The sequence below is a fragment of the Macadamia integrifolia genome, chromosome 13 (assembly GCF_013358625.1).
Source record: "Macadamia integrifolia cultivar HAES 741 chromosome 13, SCU_Mint_v3, whole genome shotgun sequence".
NCBI lineage: Eukaryota > Viridiplantae > Streptophyta > Magnoliopsida > Proteales > Proteaceae > Macadamia > Macadamia integrifolia.
In genome coordinates, this window is record NC_056569.1 from 17,598,960 (window position 1) to 17,610,557 (window position 11,598).

Genomic DNA, 11,598 nt, shown 5'->3' on the forward strand with positions numbered 1-11,598 from the left:
ATTTGCTCATGTTTATATTATTCTTCTCTCTTTCAATTAAGAAAAAAACAATAGGACATGATTCTATGTTAATGCATATTACTCATATGGTTCCATCTAATCTGTGTAATGCTCCGCCCCTTGCTAGCCCCTAATGGGTCCTTATAAGATCGCATTTGGGTCCCTATCTAGCCCTCAGTGGGTCCTTGTAAGGCTATGTGATGCTGAATATCAATTTGTTCACTTGTTTAGCCAAAGAATTATCTGTATTAAAATTAATAATAAAAGGATAAAACAATTATAAGATGTAATAACAAATTGGAAAGTGACCTCCACCTACAGAAATACCATTAGCAAAACGAATTCACTAGCAAGAAAAACACACCACCTAAAAAAAAAAAAAAATCTAAACCTTGTATTATGCTGCACCTTCCAAATATCAACCTGTTCACATTCTCATAAATTGCTCAGTTTTTATGCACAGTCGAGCATAAAATCTTTTGCCTTTTGGGGTGATTCTGGACCCAATCTCCAAACCCCTTTCTTTTGGTCACCAACTTGGCTTGGACCTACACTAAGATGATCACTCAGTTGGTAAAGACTAACAACTCAAAATAGGAGGTCAGGATGAGTTACAATTCCCCCTGGGGATTGAAAAAAAAATGGCTTGGACCTAGTTCTAAAGTTGCTTGGCTATTTCTAATCTTAACCATGGCAAATCGGCATTGGAACATGAAGAATCGGTTTTCTTGCTAACCCACTTGCACATTTTCCGTGGGTTGAGGTTTTGGGTTATTTATCATGGTGCTAAGTATTAGTATCAGATTGTTGCTCGGATCGAATGAGGAATAAGTATCAGTTTGGCAAATGTTTGATCCCATACCTGGTCGATACCGTATTAGTTGAAAGGTAAGAATCAAGTGTAAAAAAAATCAAAAAAATCATTTGTTATGATAAATTAGGAATATTTTTATCTAATACAGATAATCCGATATCAATCCATTCCAATAACAAAACAGTTTCGAAGATAATTGAAACGCTTTCCTATACCGTGTTCTAAAACCATGCTATCAATCCAACCAAATGTCTCGACCGGTTAGGTTGTAAGCATGGTTTCAACCTTCACGCTTCAATACACTACCGGCGCACGGTAGCATGTTTTCATGAAAAGTGTGACAGGAAAATGGCCCACTGGAATTTGGTAACTGCCAGCCAGAATGACCAAACTGCTATTCAAGCTAAAAACGTTTACTAAGGAGATTAATGAAGCCAATTATGTAACAAAAGATGACCCCACAGCCTACGACTTTGTTTTTTTTTTGGTAGAAATTCCTACCACTTGAGTATCATCAAATTCTCACCAAATATATATATATAATCAAAATCACTACTCAGCGTCCACGATGAGCTCGTTTCTAGATCAATCTTTTTCTCTCTCTCTCTCTCTCTCTCTCTCTCTCAACTAGTATTAAACAAAAGCATGAACTGAAGAATAAAACCCATCTCTCCCTCTCTCTCCTCACCAAGTCAACTTTTCCCTCTTACAGAGGACAGATCAGAAGAAACCATTAAAAGCCAATTAAGAACCAGCAGAGAAAGAATGTGGAGTTGTCTCTTTATAGTTTCATATTAAAGTGGTTCTCTGTGTAGGTAATGAGTCTTTTCTCACTTGTAAAAACACAAACTTTTCCATCTTGAATTTCGTGGTTTCTGTTCATGTTCCTTTAGACTTTAATGGTTACGTTTTAGAAGAATCCTCTGTTATCTCCCTTATTGCTCCACTTTACCTCACTTTTTTCTTTTTCTTCTGAATTGTTCCGAAATATCCCTTTATTGATCGCTCAGTCAGAGTCAATTTGAAACCGCGTTTTCTAGTAGCATCGATTGATATCTGTATTGGGTTGGTTTTCTTCTTCAGATAGAAGAAGAATATTTTTTGACTCTGATTGGCTCTGTTCTTGGGTGAATTTCCATTGAAATCTGAATTGGGGATTGCTAGGAAACGTGGGTCTTCCATGAATTGTGGATAAATTTGTTGGGAAGATCATGGATGCTGTGAATCGTTGGGGAGGATCGTTCGAGGTCCATGGAGAATCGGCGATGGAAGACGAGCATAGCCGGAATCTGGACTACGACCCTGCGGCACTGCCTCACTCGCAGCAATTAGATGAGACGCAGCAGAGTTGGCTGTTGGGGCCTCAGCAGGATGTTAAGAAGAAGAAGTATATTGACTTGGGCTGTATTGTTTGCAGCCGTAAGTTATTCAAGTGGACAGTTTTGTCTATACTCATAGCCTTTGTTGTCATAGCCCTTCCAACTATCATAGCCAAGACATTGCCCAAACACAAGGCCCGTACTCCTCCCCCAGACAATTACACGCATGCAGTTCAGAAAGCTCTCAGGTTCTTCAACGCCCAAAAGTGTAAGCTCTCTCTCTCTCTCTCTAACAAATCCTAATTTGGAAGTTTAGATAGCATGGCAGGCAAATTTTATTCATCTTATTAACAGTTGTTTTATTCCATTTTACATGGTTTCTATTTGTGAACATTTCTTGAAGGTGATATTTTTTTATTGTATAGACATCAAAGGCTGTCAATATCTGCTATGTTTTATTCATGAATGGTCTATGATAACCCCACTGTTCCCATATACTCTATAGACACCATCCAATGACTACGGTGGCGGAAGGAAAACTTGGTCTTTTCTTTAACAACAAATTGTTATATATATATATATATATATATATTTTTTTTTTTTCACAATAACTAATAAGTTCCCTTGACTGCGGTGGCAGAAGAAATACTCGGTCTTTTCTTTAATTTAACAACAAATTATTATAATTTGTTTTTTTCTTTACACAACAACTAATATAGTTTGCAATATGCTAACAGCTTGGAATAGGATAGCTATATTTACCATAATAATAATAATAATAATTAGAGTCTAATATCATAAACAATTATGTTAATCATTCATCATATGGTTACACGATGGAATTGTGGTCCTTTTTTATAACATTTTTCTTCTTTCTTTTTACCTATTTAACGAACAATCATTGATGAAAACTATTTTTTATCAACACATAAAAATGGTTTGATAACTAGTTGACAAAAATGGTTTTTTGTGAGAAATAGTCTGGTATCCCTATGTGTAAAGTGGTTTTCTGAAAAAATGGGTGAAGAGATGGTCCCTTCACCCATCTTACTGATGACTCTTTTTCTCCACTTTGGGTTGAAGAAAAGGAGGCAATGGGCTTGGATTTCTAATTACATAACAAATGACTATTTTACCCTTCTATATTGGGTCTTTAATTACTGACTCATCAAAAATCAGTTAAAAAACAACTGAAAATCAATTTTAACCAAAACACATAAATGACTCTTGATCATTTTTTTATTTTTGTGTTTTATCAAATTTTCTGTAAATAGAAACAAGCTCCATAAATGATTCTAAATGCAACTAAAACTATTTTTATGAACAAAAATAAAAAAAGAAAAATGATACCAACAAGGACCTAAGAATACCCCAATTCATAATCTTCTATAAATCAGATTTAGACTTATAATACAATTTGCTAAGATTGTGTTTTTGAAAACAAGATAAATCACGCTATTTTATTATGATAAAAGTAGAATCTCTAAATTTTCTTATGGCTCTATGAATCCTTCTCCTCGCAGCTGGGCGTTTGCCGAAGAACAATAATGTGCCATGGCGAGGCAATTCGGGCCTAAACGATGGATCAGATGTGAAAGCCGGGCTTGCGGGAGGTTATTACGATGGGGGAGACAATGTGAAGTTCCATTTTCCGATGTCCTTTGCGATGACCATGCTTAGTTGGTCTGTGATAGAATATAGTCACAAATACAAAGCTATAAATGAGTACGATAATGTCAGAGAGCTCATCAAGTGGGGTACGGATTACTTACTCCTTACCTTCAATATCAGCGCTACAATTCCCAACCAAATATATTGCCAAGTAAGATGTACTTCTTCACTTATTTATCCATTTTGTTAACCGAATACATTTTGGATTACGTTTTACTGCATAGCGGATCAAGTTCTCATATGAAAACATTCTTGTACGTCCTTAGTCTATGAATTTAGAATCGACTTTCTCTCTTTATTTAGGGATGTACGAGAATGTTCTCATGCGTGAACTTGATCTATGCCAGTTTCCCTTCACCTGTGATTTTCAGAAATCTCTTCTCCACTAATGATGACTGTGATTGAATTATTGGGTCATCATTACACTTTTCACCCTCTATTGATGAAGTCTAAAATACTACTCCCTAATGCAATGCAACGGTACCGGTCCATGCATTTTGCCAGCCCCAGTGTGTTGAACAAGCTCAGTCCAACTCAATATTGGATTTTAGATCGATTGAGTAACCTAAGCCCATACTATAGGTTGGGTAATTGGGCTTTGCATGAAATGAATTGATCCCTTTCAGAAGCTTGGCTTAGCACTAATTAATTCCAATTTACCTTACCTTTAGAAAATGACCCTTCTGATCGATCGATGTTATTTCCAGGTTGGTGGGAATCCAATCAATTCAACTATCCCTAGCGATTTCTACTGTTGGGAGAGGCCAGAAGACATGGATTATACCAGGGTCACCCAGACATGCCACAATGGGCCTGAGTTGGCCGGTGAGATGGCAGCGGCACTAGCATCTGCATCGATTGTCTTTCGAGATGACAAGGCTTACCAGAAGAAACTAATCAAAGGAGCCACAGGAGCCTACAACTTTGCGAGGGACAGCGGAAAGCGTGGACAGTACAGTCGTGGAAACCCATACATTGAGCCATACTATAACTCTACGGGTTACTACGACGAGTACATGTGGGGTGCTGCATGGATGTACTATGCAACGGGTAATACAAGTTACCTATCACTTGCGACCAACCCGGGCATACCCAAGAATTCTAAGGCATTTTATGGGAAATTGGATTTAAGTGTATTGAGTTGGGACAACAAATTGCCCGCAGCACAATTGCTTTTAACAAGGTTGAGGATCTTCCTGAATCCTGGCTACCCTTATGAGGATATGTTGAGCATGTATCAGAATACCACTGGTCGAAACATGTGTTCTTATCTTCGGACCTACAATGTCTTCAATTGGACTCAAGGTAATAATCAAGGATGTCGACCTTGGATTCACCCAACCCATCCCATCCCATCCCATCCCATCCCAAATAACCACCTCCATCTGATGTATCATTACCAGAATAATCCTTTTCTTTTTTTCTTATTAACCTTTCCATTTGTCTATTTTTAAATATGAATGTGAACCTTTGCAGGGGGTATGATTGAACTAAACCATGGAAAGCCACAGCCTCTGCAGTATGTGGCTAATACTGCCTTCTTGGCTTCTCTTTACGTCGATTACATGAACGCCAGTGGTGTTCCGGGATTTTTTTGTGGTCCAAATTATGTCTCATCGGACAAGCTTCATCAGTTTGCCGTCTCTCAGGTTCTCTCTCTCTCTCTCTCTCTCTCTCTCTCTCTCTCTCTCTCTCTCTCTCTCTAACTTGTTTATTAATAACCACAATTACATTATGTCGATGGTATTCCAAATTTCTAAATGGGTTTAAGGTAATGAGGAGATTCCTTTTCTCCCTTAGGCTATGTTTGGTTGTAATGTGAATTAAAGAGAAGGAAAATGTCATACTTAAAAATGAAAATATATGTAATCAATTACCCATGTGACTTTAATATTAATTTCAAATCATTCCATATTTAGTTATAAAATTTCACTTTACTTTGCATCCAAAACCCTTTACTATAATATGTAAAATAAAATTACATGTAAAATATATCATTACTAAATATGGTTAAAAAAAAAAAGTAGTTTATGCAATCATATGGGATAGTGATTATAAACATTTCTTTTTAAAGTATGAAAATTTCACTTCCCTTCCCTTAAGCGGAGCCTTCAGAGTTTCCTAAGGATCTGTGTGTTCTAGTGGCCAACGATGCTACACGTATTATTAATTAAGTACAGACTCTGATTTTGGATCCTTTTATTAGTTGGTTGTTTCCAGAAATTTGTCTTGCGTGTTATTGCGTATTATAGGAGCTTTGCTTCCTTCCTGAGAGCAGATCAAGTTCACATACGACAATGTTCTCATACGTCCCTGGGCCATAAATATGAAATTCATTCTCTCTCTTCATTTAATATATTCCATATCCACAAACCAGGGGCATACGAGACAAGCCCAGCTCGTAACAATCTAGGTTGGTCAAACACATTTCAGATTTTAGAACAAAGAGGCCTAAGGTCAGAAGAGTATGCCATACTCTAAGTTTCATAGATAGTTTGTCTTCACCCTCCTAGCTAGGGTTAAATATCATACCAGAAATTCACCAGTCTGGTCTATGCCATGGTCTCTGTGGTTACTGGTAACATATATGAATATGAAAGCATCAATTAATTGTTAATTAATTTGTATTTATACTTACACAGCGTCCCTTAAACTAGTTCCTTAATTAATTTGTGATGTGAGTTTCTACAGATTGAATATATTCTAGGGAAAAACCCCATGAAGATGAGTTACTTGGTCGGTTATGGCTCAAAGTACCCCAAGCATGTGCACCATCGTGGTTCGTCGATACCAGCCAACGGCCATAAATACAAGTGCACTGAAGGATGGAAGTGGCGGGACAGCCCAAATTCAAATCCTAACACCATTATAGGAGCCATGGTTGCAGGTCCTGACAAGTTTGATAGGTTTAAGGATGTACGTACAAGCTCCAACTTCACTAAACCAACCATGGCTGGAAATGCTGGACTGGTTGCAGCACTCATCTCGCTTACCAGCAGCGGCGGTTATGGCATTGATAAGAACACCATCTTCTCTGCAGTTCCACCGCTCTACCCCGTGAGTCCACCACCTCCTCCACCTTGGAGGCCATGAAACTGTCATTCCCTTGCCCCTGGAGTTTAATTTGTTTTACCTTTCTAATTTGTTTATGTAAAGAGAGACATTGGATCTCTATTATGAACTATTTAATTAGTTGTATGATATAAAATTGATTTCTAAGGCATGCTATATTTGTTTTATACATTCCTTCATACACTACCCCATGGGTCCTGATAAAGATATTGAGATACATCCATCGATATGTGCCTTTACTATTGGTTTATTCTTGTGGCGGTTTGTGTTGGATTTATTTATATTTAGTGTCAAAGTTTCTAGTTATTTATTGTACCAAGGATGGGTGTGGGTTTGGGTCTACACCTATATATGAGTGTGCATACACATTTGTATGTGTACGAGGACGCTTGTATACATACAAGCATGTGTATAGGGATGCTTGTACATGCACAGACACGTATGTATATAAACAGATACACCCATACGTAAAAAGGTACTTTGTCTATATATTCTATAGATGGTCTGAAAATTTGACAAGGGTTTTTTAGCAAGTGCTTTTGTTTTTCCCACTCTATGTTCTGTTTTTTGAAGTCTCTGTGTCTGATAATGAGTATAGTCTTCGAACTTCCCTATATAATCACATATTAGAATGCACCTTATGTGATTGATAGTTGTTTTATCTTGGAAGTATAAATGCAATGGTCAACCCGATTGCACAATTAGGGGCATTTAAAAACCTTAAGGATAGTATCATTCTGATACGACTTAATTCAAATTCTGTGTTCTTGATTCAAGAAAAAGGATTACTATGATGCTATGAATTTGTACATCATCGGATGCAATTACAAAATATCCAGATAAGTCTTATACTCTACCCATATTTATTTTCTAACAAGCTTAAGGTTTTTAAACCACTAGGAATAAGCTCGTCAGCATGTTAAAGATTTTTAGACACTAAATAAATGAATCCATGAAATGGGTTATTTCGAACCATTGTTTTGACGAGGGGATAGGGGTCAAGTGATGACTTGGTGGGATTTCTTTTGAATGCAGGAATTGTGGTTATCTTTACTGATTCTCACTTTGATCTAACATGTCCCACTCTGTTGGTCATGCATTTATGTTTAAAATTGTATATTCAATGCTTTCTCTCGCTCTCTCTAGGATTATGGTTGCCATCAAACATCCGAAAGGATGACAATAACATAATTAGGCAAGAGCAATAGTGTGTGCTTTACGGAAGTGTGAGAGAGAGATTCAGTGTTTATAATATTAGAATACAGTGTGGGTGGTTTCATGGAATAGTTGATATGCATGTCAACTGCATGTACATACTCCATACTACCTTCTTCCTTCTTTGTTTTTTTTGGTAGAAAGAAAGGCTATCTATTAGCACAAGCCGAGCGCAAGGCATCGGACATACAAATATTGGATAGCCAAGGAATGGATAACGGTCAAGATGTCTCGCTCGGCAGAGACACTGCCTTCCGAGCCAGGGAGTCAGCTATGCTGCCTGGAAGTGTGGCGGAAATTACATCTTCTGAAGTAGGAAGCCAAGTGCTTGACATCAGCAACCAAGTGGGCCACCTCAAGAGGGATGATCGAGTTTGGCCTGGTAAGGAATCTGTGAAGCTCACTGCAGTCAGTCTCAGCATCCAGGTCCTCGATGCATTCCGATATGGCATGAAGAAGCCCAGTTAGCAAGGCTAAAGTCTCACCAAGGAGTGGTGAAGTCGCGAGCATAGGAATTGAAACAGCCAAAATATGCGCTCTTTCCGCTTTGCGAATGATAAAGCCCAGGCCGCCTTTTTTATCATCACAACCAGAGAAGTCCACGTTAAGCTTATAGAATGGCTGTGAGGGGAAAGTCCAGCCCATACGCTTCTCAACATCCCTTCCTGTGCTAGTAACCTTTTTATAGGGCTCTGTCGCTTCTTTAAATTCACTGGCCTGGCTCTCGGCATAAAGTCCAGTCCATGTACATACTCCCTTCACTTTGCACATGAAGAAACTTCCATAGAAATGAGTCGAAGTAAGGATATTTTGTCTCTTCTCTCGTCCCTGTACCCACATTTCAAAGAGAAAAAAAAAAGGGTCGAAAGTTAATATACACAAGGCCCACAACATCACACTTGAAATGATTCTTTTGGTATAGTGGTTAAAGGACAAGTGCTGGTTTTCCAAAGAATTTGGATGGTTTAAACAAATCCATTTTCAGAATTTATTTCTTTTGTCATTTTGTCTATTCATTTCATTAGAATCTTATTATCAGAATGTCATAATGTACATAACAGTTGCATTATCGGATTTTGTGGTCAGAGGTGCCACGAGAGTGGTTGAGTTGTATATAGGTGCGACTGTTGGCTTTTGGTTCTCGGGAGTTGCAGTGAAACGATGGCTGCACTACTGTTTGGCTTGGTTACATTGGTCTAAATCGATTGGATTGGATCCTGCATTGGTCCTATTTGATTCCAATTCTTGATCTGTACTCTATGGGTGAATCAACACGGATTAAAGGGTCAGCCTAACTATGAGTATTTGACCGATATCATTAACAATTAAATAATTGTTTAATATATGCCATTACAGAATGGCTAGCTTTTAAAAAACAGTTAAGGGCTGTTTACTATTGGTTTCAAATCACTCTCCTATAAATTGAAGTGAGTTTAGGTATATTAGTTTTACCAGGTGCATGTAGAAGGTATGTTTGAACCTATGTAACAGTTCTTTGTGTATGACTTAATCAATGATTATGTTGTATGTTTTGGTTGATGGTTATTAAGAGTCATGGTTTAGATCGGATTGGACTTAATCGGTGGGATCAGATTGGTATCAGTCTTGATCGATATCATATTGGTCGATCGGTACAAATGAAAGGGAATAATATAAAAAAAAAAAAATTATATCCAGGAACATTTATGGCTGATCTAGGCCAATCTGGATTAGGATTGGATCAATATTAGCCTTGACTGATCCCAACACTCATTTCATGTTCTTAAAATACGATCAACAAAGGGGACAAGTCATGCATGGTTGTTCTACTAATAACATTTTATTTTTATATTTTAATCCAATTATTAAAATTGGGGGTTGCGTATATTCCTAAACCATGTGAATTCAATTGGTGTTATATGGTGACTAAATGGAGATCCAAACTGAAATAATTATGATATAAGAAGTTTTTTGGTAAGGATGATACAAGAATTTTACATGCTAAGTTGTATGAATTTCATGTTTAAAAAAAATTAACCTCATTTGGGATTAGTTGGTTAAGTAACCAGTTATGATAGAGAGTACACTGGACATATTACCAATTTGAGTCATGTAATGTTCGATTGATCTTTGATCTACGTAGACTATATGTAAGGTCATGTATGTCTAAGCTATCCCAATGATTATTTGGTGATGCAATAATTTTTGCAAATAACAATTTGTAAACATAAAATTGTGGGGGATAAATAAAGTCATGCAGCATGAACATTAATCAATGCCTATTATTTGGATTTTAATTCCAGTTTTACAAATATCTGAAATTATGTGTATCTAGAATTACTAATGCATGGAACCACGTGAGTTAACCATATATGGTTATGCAATATCAAAATGTAGAATTTGAGTACTATGTTACAAGATGGTAGGACAGTGTGGGTGTTTTAAAATTTTCACTATATGCATTATTCTTATTATATTATTGACATTTATATGTAAATGTAGTGAGCCCAAAATGTAGGGGTTCTTATGAGAATGCATATATTTGTATGGTGAGTTTCTTCTTATGGAGATAATTAAAGTAAGATGGTTAATCTCTACTTGAAAATAAAATCTACCAGATATGCCTAGATTTAATTATTTAAGAGTTTGAATATTTTCTTGGTTTAAAAGTGGCATGTCCAAACATGTGTTGGTGGAGTGATTCATGAGGAATCGGTAAAATAAACCATGACTACAAGTATTGGATTGCAAGGACGGATCAGAAAATCGAAAGACGATATTAAAGTATCGAAGATGTATATATATGTTTAGGATATATATATAGTGAGGCTAGTGAGATAGAGTTATTAACTCTATGTAATCAAGAAGATAATATGTCTATGATTTGTATATAGCTTCAGATCACTAAGGTGATATCCTCTAAAGGAATGAGCACCAAAATCATGTGTCATAGGTCATGTGATGGACACCCAACCTATGTGAAGAGGTAAATTCCTGAATTATGTTCAAAGGGTACAAACGAAGTCACTGGATGACCTGTCTAATACTACTAAAATATTTGTTCATTCTAGTTAGATAGGAAAGTAGTACCACCACAATGAAAGGAGGATGAATTATAGACTCTTAATCAAGCCAAATCTCATGAAATGTGGGGGTGTATTAACTGTAGTACACATTATGGGCTGACCTAAGTGGATGTAGGAGGTGAGGCCGCCTACCAATGAGAATTTTAAAAGGCGAATTCTTTAAACATCCATGAGACCAAGATAAAGGACAAGGCTGGTTAAGAATGTCCAATTTTGTCATGAAAGGGATTTCACGAACGCCGACCAGTAGGATATGGATGGTGAGCTAATCGGCTACATAGATGATGAAACATTCAAGAAGTCTGACTTCACACGTACTCTGTAGCCTAGTTCATTAAACCTAGTGTAGGTTCAAATCATGAAGAGACCTGCAACGATGTGTTCTACTATGTTTAATATACTCATGTGAGGGTAGCGGTCGGAGATGATGAGATGTCTCTCT

The 11,598-nt window shown here is 37.0% G+C and overlaps 1 protein-coding gene across 2 annotated transcripts; it reads left to right on the top strand.

Moving 5' to 3' along the window:
* The first annotated feature begins 1,377 nt into the window (after positions 1–1,377).
* Positions 1,378–7,043, top strand: LOC122059228 (endoglucanase 12-like). 2 transcript variants are annotated; one of them, XM_042621913.1, is made up of 6 exons: positions 1,378–1,629; positions 1,898–2,401; positions 3,657–3,955; positions 4,512–5,109; positions 5,281–5,453; positions 6,496–7,043. In XM_042621913.1, exons 2-6 carry the CDS (start codon positions 2,026–2,028, stop codon positions 6,895–6,897), a joined length of 1,848 nt encoding a protein of 615 aa, XP_042477847.1. In that variant the 5' UTR covers positions 1,378–1,629; positions 1,898–2,025; the 3' UTR covers positions 6,898–7,043. The 2 variants fall into 2 exon arrangements, with proteins under 2 accessions (XP_042477847.1, XP_042477846.1); XM_042621912.1 differs by having other exon boundaries at positions 1,979–2,401.
* Positions 7,044–11,598: the final 4,555 nt, after the last annotated feature.